Source organism: Vulpes lagopus, chromosome 7, assembly GCF_018345385.1.
Source record: "Vulpes lagopus strain Blue_001 chromosome 7, ASM1834538v1, whole genome shotgun sequence".
NCBI classification, from domain to species: Eukaryota; Metazoa; Chordata; class Mammalia; order Carnivora; family Canidae; genus Vulpes; species Vulpes lagopus.
In genome coordinates this window covers 2,898,168-2,915,572 of record NC_054830.1, presented here as the reverse complement: position 1 = coordinate 2,915,572, position 17,405 = coordinate 2,898,168, and the positions used below count along the sequence as shown (strand labels likewise).

Genomic DNA, 17,405 nt, shown 5'->3' with positions numbered 1-17,405 from the left:
AACCGGCCAGGGCCTGGCTTCCTCAGGTTTTTTTTCTTTGCAAATTAACTCAACCCTTTGCTCTCTGGTGAGGGAATCAGCTGTGGGAAGACCTTGGGTGGAGAGCAGGGAAATTGGACTGGCAGCCTCCAGCCAGAGTGCCAGCCTCACCTGAATTTCCTACAAGCAGGCAACAAAAGGAAGTTGTGGGTACGGAGGGGTGCTGCCATCCGGCCAGCTCCTGAGTCTGCTGCCCTCTTAGAGCGTAGCCACCATACAGTGCTGTATGGAGTCATATCAAAGTGCTTCCTATCAGGGATGGGGTTGCTCACTTCAAGTTCACAGTCCAGTGGGTGGAAGACCATAAGGAGGTAGGAATGAGGCGGTTGACTTCACAGAATAGAAAATACAGCCCACTTGAGCCTGGTCCAAGGTGAAGTCCGAAGTGGGCAGGGACTTGAGAGAGGAGGTACCAGTAATGTGATGGGAGACGTGGACAGTGGCCATGTCACTCCTATCCAGTTAAGGAGGCAGGTGGTAGAGAATCAGGAGGGCTTCTTGGAAGAGGCAGCTTTAAAAATGGAAAGGGTCTTAGAGACAGGAGAGGTGGCATCTGTATTTCAGGTGGCAAGGGCTCTGGGCTTTTAGATTGATCAGTGGGCCACTGTAGCTTGTCATGGTTGGGGTACATGTCACCCCTCATTGAGACCTGTGCCTGGGTGCCTGGCCTTTGTGTGGTGGGCTGTGCTCACAGTGTTTGATACGGACATTGTGTCAGTGCCTTCCAGAGGCCAAGCAGATTTCCAAGCCTCAGAGCAGAGGGCCTTTTCCCAAAGGGCTATTCTCACGTTAGTTCTGCCATTGATACCAGATGAGTTTGCAGAATGCCCTTATCATCTCTGCACGAATGCGGAACTCATTCGTGCTCTGCCACCCTGGCTGTGGACCGGCAGCTGGCGGCCGCCGTATGGCACACACACTGATGCAGAGCTGGCGCTGCCCAGCCAGGCAGGACTTGGGGGCAGGGGGGATTACATTTATTTGTAGGTTGGGTGTTTCTTTTTATGAGTTTTCATCTAAAATTGACTTTCCGAGTTGTATAACATGCAGTCCTATTGCCTCATCCCCAAGATCAGAAGATAAAACATAGGAGAACAATATATACCCTGACATTTTAGCCCTACCATGAGTCCCAGGTGTGATCTCTTCCAGGGAGATGAGCCTTAAAAGTATTTGTTGGCATCTCAGTCATTGGTAAAAGCCATCTATACAGCCAGGGACGCCAGCTGGGATCAGGCCCAGCTGAGTCCCCTGCACGGCAGGTATTGTTCCTTCCACCTGTCCTGGAAGGAGACAGAATGAGCTTTATGGCTTGTCACCCCCTCACCACCACCCCCACAGTCTGGTGCTGCCCAGATTCATCACTTTCCTGGGATATGTTCTGGGCCAAGCCGCAGTCAGCAGGAAGGTGAGAGAGAGGTCCTGTCCAATTCTTTCCAAGTTAGCAGCACCATGCCGCAGGCAGAGGTCTGCAAGAGGGAGACTGGTGGATCCCCTGAACAGCTCCAGTCTGGTGCCCCCTTGGTATTCACACAGGCTCTGTAATGTTCCAGGAGCTTTGGCCTCATGTCAGCCCTGAGCCATGGATATTGTGTGGAGTTCCAGAGGGCTCAGGGCAAAGCCAGCCCTAGACTTCAGGTCTCTGGCGTCTGGGCCAGTGTGGTTAACTCAAAGTAGTCTTGGGTGGCTGCTCTCCTTTAGACTTGGGTTCTTGGCCTGGCGTCCAGGAGCAGGTAAGGTCCTCCTAACCACCCACTTACAGGGCCTGAGATGTGGCCCCACACTTGTTGATGGGAGGGCTGGGGTTTGCAGCCCACCTCAAGTGCTAGCCGCAGTCTCCAGACCCATGCTCATTATTAGTCAGCTCCCTCATCTCCCAGCACCCTGACACCCAGCTAGCCTCTGAAAATGAGGAAACAACTCCAGAGAACCCGACAGCCTCTGGAGTTGGGTTGGATTTAACTATTTTGGGACTACTGCCTGGCTTGGTCACACACATGCGCACCCCCCATCACCCCTGCACCTGCGCATTGTACTTTCTGGCCCTGGGCAAGGTACATCATCTCTTGGGGCTTTAGCTATGCCGTTTATAAAGTGAGGATACCTGCCCAGAGGCTACAGCTGGGCCAGGTGGTTGCTGGAGGTCTTAAGCAGCTCTCTCCCTCCATCGGGGTCAGGGGAGCAAGACCACAGAACATGCATCTGGGCTGCATGACCCCTTCTCAGCTCCTGCTATGCTGCCTCCTTCTGCAAGTGATAAGTGCTTCAGAGCTAGAAGGTGGTTATCTTCAATACCCAGCAGGTTCCACCTCTTCCCCCAGATTCTCTGAGATCAACTAGGCAATTGGTTAACCATTGATGAAAGCAGGGACCAGTTCTGTTAAGTTTGGGGCAACTTGGCACTTTTGTGAAAATCCCAGGTTTGCCAATCTTTACAGTTGAACCTGGGCCAACACTCCATTTCATTGATTGGACACTGGGAGGCTCCCCCAGAGGAGCTGGGCCTGGGACCTTAGGCCACTGAGGAGGGTGCTCAGCCCCTGGTTGCTGGCCAGATGGAGTGTGAGGGGAAATCCCTGCCTGTGGCCAGTGCTGGCCCGCCTGCCCTCTCCTCACACCATTCACGTGGAGCTGGGGCCAGGCAGGGTGAGCTCTTGGTTACCCCATCTCCTAGGACTGCTGAGTCACCCTGCGGGGAGGAACAAGGCACTTCCCTCCAACAGAGAGGGCTGAGGTGTGCTCCATAACTTCTGGTAACTGGGACTAGAGCAACAAGAAGTGGCACCTTGCAACTGCCTTTGTCTGCTCAGCCCCTCACTGTTCCTCCGAGGCCTCCTGTGCAACAGATCTTTCCCAGCCTCAGGTCTTCCCATACCACTGTGCCTGCGTTTTGTTAGCCACACCCTGGGAGGTGAGAAAAGGCCTCATCTTGAGCCTGCCCTTTGCAAGTGGGGCTTGGGCCAGCCAGTCAGATGGTAGCCATCAAACCCACGCAGTGTGCTGGGTTGGGCCAGAAAGCCAGACACAGGGGGTCCCTGCACCCGAGGAGCTTGTGGTCAGCCAGGGACAGACGTGGGATCCATGGCATGCATGGCATGCAGAGTTAGAACGGGAAGAGCTCTGACAGGCTTCAGGGACTCTAACAGGAAGTTGCACTGAAGCCAAGGCCTCTGATTCCACGCAGGGATTAGGCTTCAGTGGTGGACAGGGGACCAGGGGGAAGGGAGCGATCCTGGGGGCTGCAGTGCAAACAGGGCAGGTGGCAGGAGATTGTGGCAGGCCCCAACTTGACTCATGGAGGGTTCTGGACAGTAGGCAGGAGCAAGACCTGGGGAGGAACGAGGAAAGTCCGAGCCAGGGTCGGGGCCGGCCTGGTTCAGGCATGTGGAGGGCTTCAGAGGAACACAGGGCCCTTGTGACAGATCCTTAAGTGTTGTAGGCCTCATCAGGCGAACCGTGTGACAGCTGCAGGGAACACTGCTGAACCAGGCACTAGCGCAGGTCTGCAGCCTCTGCTGTCAGTGAAGAAAAGTTCTTTTTAGCCCAGACCTGAAAGGGCAACTCTCGGTATCTGCCCAGTGGGAGCCTCTCACTACCAAGACTCGGACTTGCATTGCAAAAGCAGAGGTCAGCTCTTTAAGAGCAGGCCTCAGCTGCATCCCTGTCATATCTCTGCAATGGCAACACACAGCTTTGTCATCTGGCTCACCACTCTGTCCTTGAAAGCCACTGGGTGATAGTCCCCCGCCTGCCTCGCCACTTCCTTCTAAAGTCACTTCTTTCCAGTGGTCACTTCCTGGTTTGTTCCCGGTGCCCTTGCCATAGCCAGCTCAGATTTTTGGATTAAGCCAGACAGGTGACTTTAAGGGATTTTCCTATTTGAGTGTTCCCCTCGGCATTTGAACAACATGTGCCAGGCAGGGAAGCAGCAGCTGGGACTTCATGTGGTGTTCAGCTCGCTGCCTTCCAGACAGCAAAGCCTTTATCTTCCCGTGCCAGCCCAGAGTTCCATCCTTCATCTCGAGGAGCCGGGAGCCAAGCCGCCCTGAGCTTCATTTGTGCAGGGATGTGGAAAGGTTGAGCTAGCCTGAGACGTGACCTGAACGACCAGTCCTGCAGGTCACAGAAGACCACGGGGTTTAGGCGGCAAGAGGCCAGGTCTGACCAAGGCCCCCATGCCAGGCTCCTCTCCACAGCTTTCTGGCTCTCTCCCCAGACGACAGCCAGGCTCACTCCAGCTAGAGGACCAGCAGCCGGCACGTCCCTGCAGTCTGGGGGACCTCCGGCTTCTGCTTCTGAGCCAGCATCTCATCCACCACAGCCCCTGTGGCTTAGGGTTTCAGAAGCCATGATCCTTTGGTGCCAAAACTAGGTTCCCAGTGAACCCCAGCTGTACCACGTGTGGAAGTGTGTCCAGGGTGCGTGTTTGCCTGTTGGGGCCTGATCTGGTGGTGGAGGCGCCCAACTTGGAGTTTCTGTGTGGAACATAACTTAAGAAGATTTTTCTTTTATATATATATATATATATATATATATATATATATATATATGACTTTATTTGAGAGAGAGAGAGCATAGACAGGGAGCAGCAGAGGGAGAGGGAGAAGCAGACTCCCTACCGAGCAGGGAGCCCAATGTGGGGTTCCATCCCAGGACCCTAGGATCATGCCCTGAGCCAAAGGCAGACACTTGACTGACTGAGCCTCCCAGGGGCCCCAGCAGACTTTTCCTGGTTGATCATTTCCACTGTGCCTTTTTGCAAAGCTGCTTTTTAGAAAACATTTAGTTAAAAAAAATTTTTTTAAGTAAATAAAAATAAAAATAATAAAATAATAAAAAATTTAAAAATAAAGTAAAATAAAAGAATTTTTAAAAAGATTTTATTTATTTATTCATGAGACACACACAGAGACACAAGCAGAGGGAGAAGCAGGCTCCATGCAGGGAGCCTGACATGAGACTTGATCCTGGGTCTCCAGAATCATGCCCTGGGCTAAAGGCAACCTAAACTGCTGGGCCACCTGGGCTGCCCAAAAGTAAAATAAAATTTAAAAAATAAAAAAAAAAAAAAAAAAAAAAAAATAAAAAAAAAAAAAAAAAAAAAAAAAAAAAAAAAAAAAAAAAAATTTAAAAAATAAAAATAATTTTAAAAATGTAAAAAGTTAAAAAATAATAAAGCATAAATTTTCTTATTTTTATTTTATTTTTTTAAGATCTTTTTTTTTTTGTAAATTTTTATTTATTTATGATAGTCACACACAGAGAGAGAGAGAGGCAGAGACACAGGCTGAGGGAGAAGCAGGCTCCATGCACCGGGAGCCCGACATGGGATTCGATCCCGGGTCTCCAGGATCGCACCCTGGGCCAAAAGGCAGGTGCTAAACCGCTGCGCCACCCAGGGATCCCCTAAATTTTTTTTTAAATAAAGGAAAGAAAACATTTAGTTTCAATGGCTAGGAGGAGAGGAAAGTGTGCCCTGAGTCATGACAAGGGTCCCAGCAAATCTGGGGAAATTTCAGAATCCCCCAATATACCTTAGGAAGTTCTGACTTGGGCAGAACTCTCTGTCTCTCTGTCTCTCTCTCTGCCTCTCATGAATAAATAAAATCTTTAAAAGAAAAAAAAAAAAGGAAGTTCTGACTTGTCAGAACCTCTCTGGGGTTTAACAAAAGGAGTGGTGACTTATTCTCTCAGTCAGCTCACATATTTACGGAGGACCTGTGACAGATGAAATGTCTTGCTCCGTGCCAAGAGCCTTCAGTCTTTTGCTAACATGTCTCCTTCACATCCTCTGGTTCCTCCCAGGAGGGGTATGAAGGTCTGTTTGGGCTCAGATGATGTTTCTCTGGCCTCTACTTCACTGGCACCTCCTCCTCACCCCCAGAGCCATGGCCCAGCCCCACATCTCGTGGCCTTTGCTCTCAGAGCCACGTGGGAACTCCACCTCAGTCAGCAAGAAGCTCATCCTCGAGCAACTCACAGGGGCCCTGGCTTTAGAAATTGTCCCGAGTATCTTGGTGATGCCAGGGGCCCCAGAAGGTTTCTGGGTAGGGATGGAGACCACAAGAGGAGGAGGCTTCTTGGGGGGCAGCCAGTGCACCACACACATTACTTCCCCAGGAGTGTGCTCAGCTCACCTTGCCCTTCCAGAAAGAGAGCCCCATTAACCAAAGAGAATGCCAGCTGGTGTGTCTGCCAGTGCCCCTAAAGTGGGGGCCCAGGAGCACGGGCAGAGGAGTAACAGCTGCAGGAAGGCCAGCAGCCTCGTATTCAGCAGGGCAGCAGCCAAGCCTCAGCTCTGCCCATGCCGTGGACTCTGAGTCACGAGACAGAAGACCGTGATGGAAACTAGAGGGGTTTGCTTTGCAGCGTTTGGCTCCAAGCCCTCCAGATGTTAGGAGGCGGCAGGGAGGGTGGGTGGAGTTGGAAGGGATCTGGAGGGAGCATGTCTTTCCTCAGGCCCTTCCCCTCCCCACCCTATGCTGTCACTCTGGCTCAGAAATTTCTCAGCTCTGCCCAGGATCATCAACTGTTGGCTCTTGGGGCCTCCCATGTCCAGGCATTGTACACACGGCATTCTGACACCTCCCGACAGCCCTCAGAGGCCCTGCAGGCCCCAGGCTTCACCCACATCCTGTCGCTGGCCTATCCTCCAGCATAGGACACAGCACAGGTGGACTGGCAAGTCGGACACATCTGGGCACAGCACTCATGCCCTCCACTTACAGCTCCATGGCCTCTCACCCCTCAGTTTCCTCATCCTTGAAATGGCCTGCTGGTCCCTGCACCCTCATTGAGTAGATAGGATGTATGTACCTACCCAGTGCCTGGCATGTAATAGCCCAGGAATGGTAGCCCTTGTGCCCCAAACCTGCATCTCATCCAGAACTCTCTCTGCCCACCTGGCCTGGCTCTGCCAGTTGGGACCCTGCCCTTTCAGGTTCAGCTCAGATAGCACTGGCTTTGTGGCTCATCCAGCTGGGAGCCATGTCCTGTTGCCCTTTGGGCATATTTACACCTCCTTTGTGATTCTTACCATATTGTTTTCTGCATTGCTTTTCTATCAGACATCCTCCTGTCCCTTGCCAGAGGGGTGCTCCCCAAGTCCAGGACAGACTTTCATGCCCCTTTTGTATCCCCTCCCACTTTATACACAATTCATCTGGCAATGTGGTAGTTTGCTGGTACAGGACTATTGACCCCTATCCTGACAGCCCTTGCTAACTGGAGGCAGCGGTGCTCACTCTTGAGAGCCAGAGGCCTGTTGGCTGGCCCAGATCCTTAGGACAGCTAGTGTAGGGCCATAGCAAGTGGCTGGGCCGGACCCTCAAGGCCCTCTTTGCCCTTGGGCCTGTGTCTCAGTCACCTCTTGTGTGCCATTCACCATGGCACTCCAGCAAGGCCTAGCAGCAACCTCTCCCCTCCATGCCTGGTCTGGGGCTCACATATACCTCTGTAGCCTACGGTGGGAAATGCTGTCCCAGCACCCACAGATAGGCAGCGACCAGTCAGCTCCGCAGACACGGGTTGGGGGGAGCCTGGACCAGGAGAGGTCAAGTGGCCTCTGATGTTAACCTGGGAGGAGGTCCTCGAGGACCGCCAGTGGCCACCCATGCATGAGGCGGCTGGACAAGGTGCAGGACGCTGGAGTGGGAAGACGTGTAGCACCATCTGGGACAGTGAGGCCCTGAGTGGCCCGGCACATCTCCCTTCCTCCTGGCTCCTCTATGCCGGCTTCCTCCTCCTCCTCCTCCTCCTCCTCCTCCTCCTCCTCCTCCTCCTCCTCCTCCTCCTCCTCCTCCTCCTCCTCCTCCTCCTCCTCCTCTTATTTTCTCTTAAATCTTTAAGTCATCAAAGCAGATCGTCTGCCCAGGTCACTGAGCCTGCAGATTGGTCCTTTCATTTTCCGTGTCACGGGTGTTGGTCAGGTTTCCCTGCGGAGTCATCTCAGTTGGGAGGTCTGCTGTTGGCTTCCTCCCACTCCTCAGGATTTGAACTGCTTCTCCAACTACCACCAAGAGGCCTCCTGGGACATGCACGCCAGTGCAGGCAGCCGCCTTTCACCCACGTACCGTAAAAGAAACTTCTCCTGCCTGAGTTCCACCTGACTCCTGGAGCAGCTGTCCTCTGGCTCATGGCATGCGGTATTTCCTCAGTCCTTTCTCGGACTAGTTCCACTGCATATGCTCTTTCTCTCCCGAGAGTCAGATTCCTTGCTTCTCTCCAAAGATGGCCAAGGTCTGGAATGATAACACCAGGCTTTGAAAGAATAGCCTCTCCCGCAATTGGTCTTTATTATGAATGCCCACAGGCCAACATTTGTGCATGGAAGTCATGTGGGTGAAGATCTAGCTGTGTTCCAGGTTTGCTCACCTCCCAGGTGCCCAAGTCACAGGTAATGCCATCTCCCCATGCGGCTCCACTACTAATCAATGCAGGAGCCTGTGACAGTTCACGCTGTCTGCCCAATGCAGTCATTTGCAGACATGCCATTGCAAATATGATCATTCAAAGGCCAGGTGGGATATACGCCTGGAGAGTAGCCAGAAAGCAGCAGGAGGGGGTTGGGCATGCAGGGAGGCGTCCAGGAGCAGGGCCTCTTGCTCCCTCCCCAGCAGTACCCATCTCTGCAGCCTAAATTTAGGGCGCACGGAGCCACTGATTCCTGCCCCATCCTGGAGTGCCTGCCATCTGGGTTGGGGGTAGAGCATGCTTTTCCCAAAAGTCAAAAGTAGTATGGGGGTAGTATCAGTCAGGCCAAATGTATGGTGTGAGTCCAGTCATGCAGTTTCCAGAAGAGGTACCAGTAGAGAGAAGAGAGGGAACTTCTAGCTGCTGGCGGTGTTCTGAGGCTGGATTGAGGTGCTGCCACTAAAACTCTTCCGTCATCCAAGGGTAACTAATGAGCAGTAGATCCTGGGATAGGCCCACAGAATCTTGATAAGGCTGTTGAAGAAAATAGGAGCCTCATTGCTCAGAGGTGCCACAGTGCAGCTGCACTCACCAGCAGGTACCTGGTGTCCTGGGCGTTGACACACAGCTGCCCAGGAGAGACCCCACTCTGGGCCCTTTGTGGACACAGTCACTACCCTGAAGCCCACCATGCAGGCAGCGCCAGGCCAAGCAGGCGAGGAGCCTAGGTGGGCATGGCAGAGCAGAGCTCAGGAGCCAGTCTTGAAAAGAGCTGGAAAGTGTCAGGAATTGGGCAATAGGGAGCTCACCTCCAGAGGCTACCACCAGCAGGCCGCCACCAGGTCCTGGATCTCACCTGGTGGGAGCTAGGGCACAGGCTAACGCCTGGACTGGGGCAGGGTTTTGGAGAGCCCCTGACCTGGGGCTGGGCTTCATGCTGGCCTCAGAGAGGCGGCGGGGATAGGTTTCACAATGGCAGCCATTATGGGACCACTGCTTGTGACTCAGGCTCCGAGCATCTGGGTGGGGCCCAGGAGCCTGCAGAGAGTGGGCGGTGGTCACCATCCACCTTCCTGTCCTCCAAAGTGCCACAGCCACGCAGGGCCCAGCCAGTGGGGAACAGGCCCTCCGCGCCACAAGCTCATGGGAGTCCCTGGCTGTTCTCAGATGTGGAGAGGAAGAGCGGGCCCCACCGGGCACTGCGTGTTTCCTCCCAGCCCACATGAGAACAGGATCGGGCTGTAGTGACCTACCACTGAGGGAGCCTGGGGGGCGAGCTCTGTGTGCCGTGCTGGTTCTGCAGGTGGAAGTGGGGTTTCCACGGTGGTGTCTGCTGCGCTTGTTGGGTCTGAAGATATGTGTGTGTTCTTCCCGGGCAGGACTGAAATGTCAGGGTCATAGCCTTCCTCAAGGGCAGGGCCCCCTGCCGCCCTCCTGCCCCTCCACTCAGGCAGCATCCCAACCGCTGAGCCTCTGGGGCTGGCTGCTCAGTGATGGAAGGCCCATGGTCCCTGAAAAACCTGCTGCTCGTGCCCAAAGATGTATCCTGTTTGCCAGCCCCATGTCCAGCTCTTCCATGAAGCACTTGGGTTCCTCTCTGCCAGACGTGGTCTGCACCCTGGGGAGCCCCACACTCAGAGGTGCCACCCTTTGTTGCTCTGATCAGCACACGATTCCTTTGGTTTTCCTTTATCCTTTTGGCCTCTTGTCATCCTTTTATGCATTTGTGCCGGTTCCAAGATTGTGAGCCTCGGAGAGAATGGTCATCTGCAGCCTGAGGGACATGGGTTCTGAGCTCCTAGATGGTGAAGGGAGACTGGCAGGGCCCAGGTGCTTCCAGCGTGGCCTCCTGTGTGCTCCGGTGCCTAGTAAAACCAGCCCCACAGGTGCCTGAGGAGCCGAGGGCTCCTGGGTTCCCAGGGGAGGCACTTCTGCCACCGACCCCCCCACCCCAGGCAGGCTGCGGGGTCTGCCCATGCCTTCCCCTAGGGGCAGGATGTGGCTCCTGCCTGGGAGACGTGTCCCTGTCTGCCCCACACCATGTCTTCCTGCACTGAGCCAGGCCATCAGCCCCGGGGCCCCGGAAGGTGTGGTTTTGAGCACCTACGCTTCAGCTCCCTCCTAGTTCACCAGAAGAGTCTCATCTCACGTCAGGCAGTGCACTCATTTCCCTCTCTGGCAACCACTGAATTTGAGAATGTCCTGTTTTACCATCATTAAAAGAAGTGAAACTGTCCCATGAAATAAATTGGGACGGCCCATAAATGCCCAGGGAGAGACCAGGGTCTTTCCTTATGGAGCGGTTAGCAGAAGCAGGAGGGCAGCCTCTGCCCGTCCCACAAGGTCCTCTAGAGGATAGTGCATGACCCGAGCTGCTGCAGGTGGCAGCAGTCACTGGGCAGACCCTGCTTCCTTCCTGTCCCCCCATTGCGGTGGTTTTAGCTCTCCTACACCTGCGGCTCAGCCAGGTATAAACCCACTGGAGCACAAGGCCCTGTCTCCTCTGGATCCTGCTGGAGGGGGGTGGGGGCGTTCACAAAGCTGTGGACTGGGTCATCCCCATGTCCATTCAGTCCCTTCAGCCACAGAACTTCCTCCTCACCACGGACCTGCTTGTTTCCCAGAGGTGCCCAGGGAGAATGTATTTTGAGGAAGTGCTGGCCCCTGGGTTCACAGGATTCCTTCCCAAAGAGGCAGGAATTCAGTGGGGAAAAGAAAGTGTGAGATCCCTGGGGGAAGAGGCTCTGGTGAACCTCTTTGCCACACCTGAAGCTGAACTGATTTCAGCCAGGGGCGGGGGAGGGCGGCATCACTGTCTGGGTGTGGGCACCTCAGCCCTGAGAGGGGACATCACTCAACTGTGGTTGCCCCCAGGCAGGTCTCCAGGGGTGGTGGGCACTCGAGGGGTTTGCTTGGCCAGGGAAGGCTTCCAGCAGGAGCTCCTTTCCCCCCACCCTGGGTTGGAAGGAGGGTGTGGGTTTGGAACCAGGGCCCTGCTCAGCCACCCATCTGGTCATCAGCTGCATCCCTGGGAAGCCGATATGGACGAGCTGACCCTTCTACATGCTCCCACTGGCAGTGGACATGGCTAGACGGCATATTCAGGGCTCCTCTTCATCTGAAGCTCACACTGTTTTCCCTCCTTCTGTCCCCCAGCTGGTCAGTGAGAAGGTCGGAGGGGCTGAAGGGACCAAGCTTGATGAAGACTTCAAAGAGATGGAGAAGGTACCAGTCTGATGCCCAGCACTGTTTACCCTCATGGGCCACGGCAGTGCTATAGCTGGGCCATGGGTGGGGCTCGTAGATGGATGGATACCCCCCAGCCCTGGGAGGCAGGGCAGACAACAGCCCTCAGAGCAGCACGCGGTTCTTGTGTGGGCTCTGGGGTGCAGGGCAAGGGCTGTCCAGGGACTCCTGGTTTGGCCTCTGGCTTCCCAATGGTTACAAAACCCCACACACTGCCTCTCTTGACAGAAGGTGGATGTTACCAGCAAGGCTGTGACAGAAGTGCTGGCCAGAACCATTGAGTACCTGCAGCCCAACCCAGGTAGGGGGGCCAGCCAGCCAGGAGGGGCCTATGTCAACCAGCAATCTTCTGGAGCATGAACAGGAATGTATGGGCTCAGAGAACTGAAATGGCCAGGGATAGGCAGGCGGGTTTCATGGGTGGCTGGATCCAAGGGTCCAGAGGATATCCCTAGAGTCCTGCATTTCCTTTCTATTTCATGAGGCAGCTCTCATTCTGTATGGCAGCCTTAGTGTGAAGTCACCCTTACAGCTAATAGTCCCGGAAGAAAAGAGCGTCTTTCCACCTAAGCAACCCATTGGATCCATCAGAACAGGTTGCCCACCCATTTGCCTGGCCCCAGCTGTCTGCCCACCCTTGGAGCATGAGGTGGGAGTCACCTAGTCTGAGAGAGAGAGATGGGGACTTTTCCCTAAGGAAAATCCAAATCCGAGCAGGAGGTGATGGGTGTGGGACAGGCAGTAACACCAGCCAGTTCCCGTTGAGGCCTGTGCCAGGGACCAACCTGAGCAGGCAAAGGCAAGTGCTCAGCTCCTCCCCCCACGCCAGGTGGAGGGCTATGTCTGGGGCACCTGGACATGCCTGTACCTGCCCTCCGCCCTGGGGTGCTACTCCGCAGGCCAGGGAAGGGAGCTTCTGTGATCAGAGCTGTGCTCCAGGACGAGGAGGCCCAGAGGGGTCCAGAGGACGGAAGTCTATGCAGGAGGTTCTCAGAGCCTGGCTGGAACCAAGCAGGCATAGGAACCAAGATTCTTTGGGCCAGGGCTGCACTTTAGAAATCAGGGTGTTGAGGAGAGGGAGGAACCCAGAGAGGGGAGCAGCCCGCAGTTCTGGCCAAGGGCAGGCCTGGTGGCTTCCTGACAGACTGGCTGCACACCTACCTGGCCCGTTCCTTTGCAGCTTCACGGGCCAAGCTGACAATGCTCAACACGGTGTCCAAAATCCGAGGGCAAGTGAAGAACCCTGGCTACCCGCAGTCAGAGGGCCTGCTGGGCGAGTGCATGATCCGCCACGGAAAGGAGCTGGGTGGCGAGTCCAACTTCGGTGAGGACTGTGGAGGGCCGGCCGGGTGGGCTGCAGGGCTGGGGTGGCTACCACTGGATGGCGGGATGCCACTGCCCCAGAGCCTCCTGCAGTGCGTGGTAATCCCCTGGACGAGGGTGACAGAGGCTCCCAAGGACACCCAGCCTTCCTCTGTGGGGATGGAGAGTTGGGGTGTTGCCTACAGGGCCAAGACCCCTTGGAAGGCCTGTCCTCTCAAGCCAGAACTGATGCTAGGGAATGGGGGCAGAGGGTGTTTGATATTTGTCATCACCAGCTCCTCCTGGCTGCTCGGGCTCAGGTTCAGACTTTAGGGTTCCTTGGTTTGTCCTGAATTCTGGCATCTGGTCCATGGGATGAGAGAGCAGTTTAGAAGTTGGGGTGTCTTGGACTCCCAGGCCACGGTCTCCCGTGACAGCTACTCCCCCACTCCCTGCCCTGCTGTAGGGGACGCCCTGTTGGACGCAGGGGAGTCCATGAAGCGCCTGGCAGAGGTGAAAGACTCCCTGGACATAGAGGTCAAGCAGAACTTCATCGACCCCCTGCAGAACTTGTGCGACAAAGACCTGAAGGAGATCCAGGTGCTGCCCCCCGACCTGCACCCTGCCCTGCCCCGCATGCCCATCCTCCTGTGGCCCCCCAGCACCTGTCCCCTGCCACACACCGTGCCCAGCGTGCCAGTCCTCCCTGTGCAGACCCTAGCACTTGCCTCATAGTCCCAATGCCCTCCCTCTCCTGCAGCACCACCTGAAGAAGCTAGAGGGCCGCCGCCTGGACTTTGACTACAAGAAGAAGCGACAGGGCAGGATTCCCGATGAGGAGCTGCGCCAGGCCCTGGAGAAGTTCGAAGAGTCCAAGGAGGTGGCTGAGACCAGCATGCACAACCTCCTGGAGACTGATGTACGTTGGGGCCCTCCTGGTGGGGAGCCCGAGGAAGCGCAACCAGTGGGTGGAGTCATGCATGCCCAGCTCCTAGGCCCAAGGGGCAGCTGCAAGACCCAAGGGGCAGTCTCCCCGGCCCCCTGAAATCGTCCACTCTACTCCAGCTGCAGCACAAGGGTGGGCAGATGGAGAGGGGGGCCCGGCCCCTGTGCTGGGAGCACTCTGGCCCAGCTCTCTGAGAGGTGGCCTTGGAGGTAGGGGTCACAGGGAGGCCTGCCCCTTCAGCGTGCTGGTCACTTGCAGATCGAGCAGGTGAGCCAGCTCTGCGCGCTGGTGGACGCCCAGCTGGACTACCACCGGCAGGCCGTGCAGATCTTGGACGAACTGGCCGACAAGCTCAAGCGAAGGTGAGCTCCAGCCCCTGGCCTTCCATGTGGGAGCCCCATCTTGCTTTGTGCTGAGTTGGGGTGCCCTGAAAACCTAGAGTCAGTCCTGTGGATCCTGGGCCAGCCCTTCAGGGCTCCCAAGACACCACCACTAGCCTCCCCCAACTGTCCAGCCTTGCTCAGAGCATGTGTCAGAACAGGGGGGCTGGCTTCTTTTCATAAAGAATCTTTAGACTGCGCTCACAGGGTGGGGGTTCCAGGGAAGCAGCAAGACCTCATCAGGCTTGTGGCAGTTGTCAGAGGGGAGGACTGGAGTGACCTGAGGCTGGGAGGCCAGAGAATGAGGTAGTTCAGAGCTCAGCTCCTCCCCCACGGAGGAGCACTAACTTCCTCCCGCACCCCAGGGCCTGGGGAGGTAGGCTACACAGCGCAAGGGTAGACAGGGCTCCCCTCTGAGAGCTGTCCACTAGTCCAGGGCCTGAGAAAGATGACCTTGAGCAGCCGTGTCCCCAGGTGGGGTGGGCATGCTAAGGGGGCTGTAGGGTTTGGCAGGATCTGGCCATTTGGCGGCTTCTGAGAAGGCCCTGAGCTGGGGGAGCTGCCCAACTAGGGGGCCCTGTGGTTAGACCTGTTGGGCCTCTGTGTCCAGGGCCCACCCTCCTACCCCAAGTCCTGGGCAGCAGCATCAGCAGTAGGGACGGAGAAGTTCCTTCATCTTGGCATGTACCGCTCAGGCCCTGCTGGCTGCTCACGGCTTTCCTCCCTGCACACAGGATGCGAGATGCCTCCTCTCGCCCCAAGCGGGAATACAAGCCCAAGCCTCGGGAGCCCTTCGACCTGGGGGAGCCTGAGCAGTCCAATGGGGGCTTCCCCTGTGCCACGGCCCCCAAGATTCCAGGTAAGAAGTGGGGAGGGGGCCACCCCCAGTGCAACGCTCCATCCAAACTGCAGAGCCAGGCCCACCCCACTCCCTCTAGGGAAGGGGCCCAACCCCGGTTTCCCGGCCCACCCTCTCTGCTTTGTCTGCACACAGCTTCGTCATCTTTCCGATCTTCTGACAAGCCCATCCGGACCCCCAGTAGGAGCATGCGTGAGTGTCCCTGTGGGCACAGACCCTGCCCTGCCCTCACAAGCTCCCCGCCTCCGTGTCTAACTGCCTTCTAGTCTGTTCAGAAGGGCCCTTCTCCGCTTTTCTGGCAGAAGGCCTCTTGGCCCATCTCGGGCAGGGGAGGAGCTAGGTGCTGGGGCCTTCCCATCTGTGTGGGGCCCTGCTGTGAGCACCCAGGGTGTCCAACAGCCTCTAGGCTCTCCGAGAGGCAGCCTGAGGGCTTCTGGTCATTCTGTCACCCTGATGCCATTGGGCATACCTGGCTCTCCCCAGGAGCATTGTGGTGACCACTGATGGAGCCCGTGTCCCTCCCTTTTGTCCCTCTTTTCTCACAAGGCTATGGGCAACAGAGGAAATAGCACCTGTCCTTCACAGGGACCCGGGTGGGAGGGTGGGGTGGGCAGGCAGGGAGGGCGCCAGGGGTCTGAGCCGAGCCCCTGCCCCCAGCACCCCTGGACCAGCCAAGCTGCAAAGCTCTGTACGACTTTGAGCCTGAGAATGCCGGGGAGCTGGGCTTCCACGAGGGTGACGTCATCACGTTGACCAACCAGATCGACGAGAACTGGTACGAGGGCATGCTCCACGGCCAGTCGGGCTTCTTCCCCCTCAGCTACGTGGAGGTGCTGGTGCCCTTGCCTCAGTGACCCTGTCAGCCCGGTCCAGGCGGCCTGCATCCCACCTGCCTCTGCAGCCAGGGCTGAGCCTGCCTGCGCTTCTGGGGCCACTGGGGAAGGCAGGCCCCGCTGGGGCGGCCAGGGGGCAGGGGGCCCGGGGAGGCAGGGGCCCGCTTCCACTAGCAGTCACCCACAGTCCCCTTTCCATGCAGCAGTCCAGGGCCCAGGGAGTAGGTTTCCTGCCCAGGGCCCCAAGGGGCTAACACTAAGGTGCTCTTAGAAACACTAACTTCCTCCCGCCCCCCAGGAATACCTCTCCAGGAATGGGTAACTCCAGGTGGGCCCCCCTCCCTCCTCCCCTCTTTTGGGGTCCCCCCACCCGCCAGGAGACCTGCCCTTAACAGCATGAGCTGGAACATCTGTGCCACTGGCTGTTCTGAGTAGGATCCCTGGCCAGGATTCACCACCCTGTCTTTAAGTTACCTTCCAACACTCCTTCCTGGCCCCAACTCCAGGGCTCCCCAGGCCCTGGCACACCCACGGATGCCACCTCCCTGGGGAGAGACAATCCTGGGGTTCTCAGGGTTCCCCTAAAGACCAGCCTTGTCCTGAGCAGCCCTTGAGCTGCTGTCGTCTCTCCCTGCAGGGCACTGAGCCCTGCACACCAGTGCCCTCCACCCTGTCCCGCACCCCCTCCTCTGTTCCCACACGTAGGGTACCCCACCCCAGACAAGCACACGGAACGTTTCTCTGGCACGAGCTGCCACCACCAGCTATGCACACGGCACTCACGTGTGCACCACAAACGGGACCACAGGAGTCTTCCAGCCTCTGCTCTGCTGAAGGTCAAATACAAAGGCTTTGATGAGTGAATGTTCCCAGACCCCTGGTTGCTGGGACTACCCCTCAGGAGGGTCACAGGCACCTCCCCCATCCTAAGCCGGTGGCCGTAGCCATCTCCCTTCAGACCAAGGCAGGCAGCTGCCCTGACCAGCAGAGCCCAGCCCTGCTTCCACTTCCTGTCTTGCCTCATCCAAAAATTGGCTAAACCGGGGGACTTCGGGACTGGATCACATTCCCCTTCTCTGATGACCCAGCAAAGCCCCGGAGACACCAAGCTCTGCTCCTGAGGCTCCCCTCATTGCCATTCCACGAGGGACGCACGTGCATCCCAGCTAAGATGAGCAGTGTAGCCTTGGTCACAATCGAGGGCAGGTTGAAATGTAATCCTGAATTTTTTTTAAGAAAAGTATTAAATGTCTCTTTCTACAACGTCTGTTATGGTGCAAGGTGGGGGGGGGGGGGGCAGTGGCGCTTCCCCAAGCTCACCCAGACATGCGCAGCTCTCCAGAAGGGTCCCCTGTCCGGGCCCACTCCGGGGAGAGTACTAGCCCCCC

At 56.5% G+C, this 17,405-nt stretch overlaps 1 protein-coding gene across 1 annotated transcript in view; it reads left to right on the top strand.

The window, feature by feature from the left end:
* Nucleotides 1-17,280, top strand: part of SH3GL1 (SH3 domain containing GRB2 like 1, endophilin A2) — a 32,393-nt gene extending 15,113 nt beyond the window's left edge. The window contains exons 2-10 of the mRNA XM_041761917.1: nt 11,608-11,676; nt 11,926-11,998; nt 12,878-13,021; nt 13,466-13,599; nt 13,760-13,918; nt 14,204-14,307; nt 15,060-15,184; nt 15,320-15,376; nt 15,842-17,280. Coding sequence (XP_041617851.1) covers nt 11,608-11,676; nt 11,926-11,998; nt 12,878-13,021; nt 13,466-13,599; nt 13,760-13,918; nt 14,204-14,307; nt 15,060-15,184; nt 15,320-15,376; nt 15,842-16,038 — 1,062 coding nt within the window. The 3' untranslated portion in view covers nt 16,039-17,280. The remainder of the gene's footprint in view (nt 1-11,607; nt 11,677-11,925; nt 11,999-12,877; nt 13,022-13,465; nt 13,600-13,759; nt 13,919-14,203; nt 14,308-15,059; nt 15,185-15,319; nt 15,377-15,841) is intronic.
* The last annotated feature ends 125 nt before the right edge of the window (nt 17,281-17,405 follow it).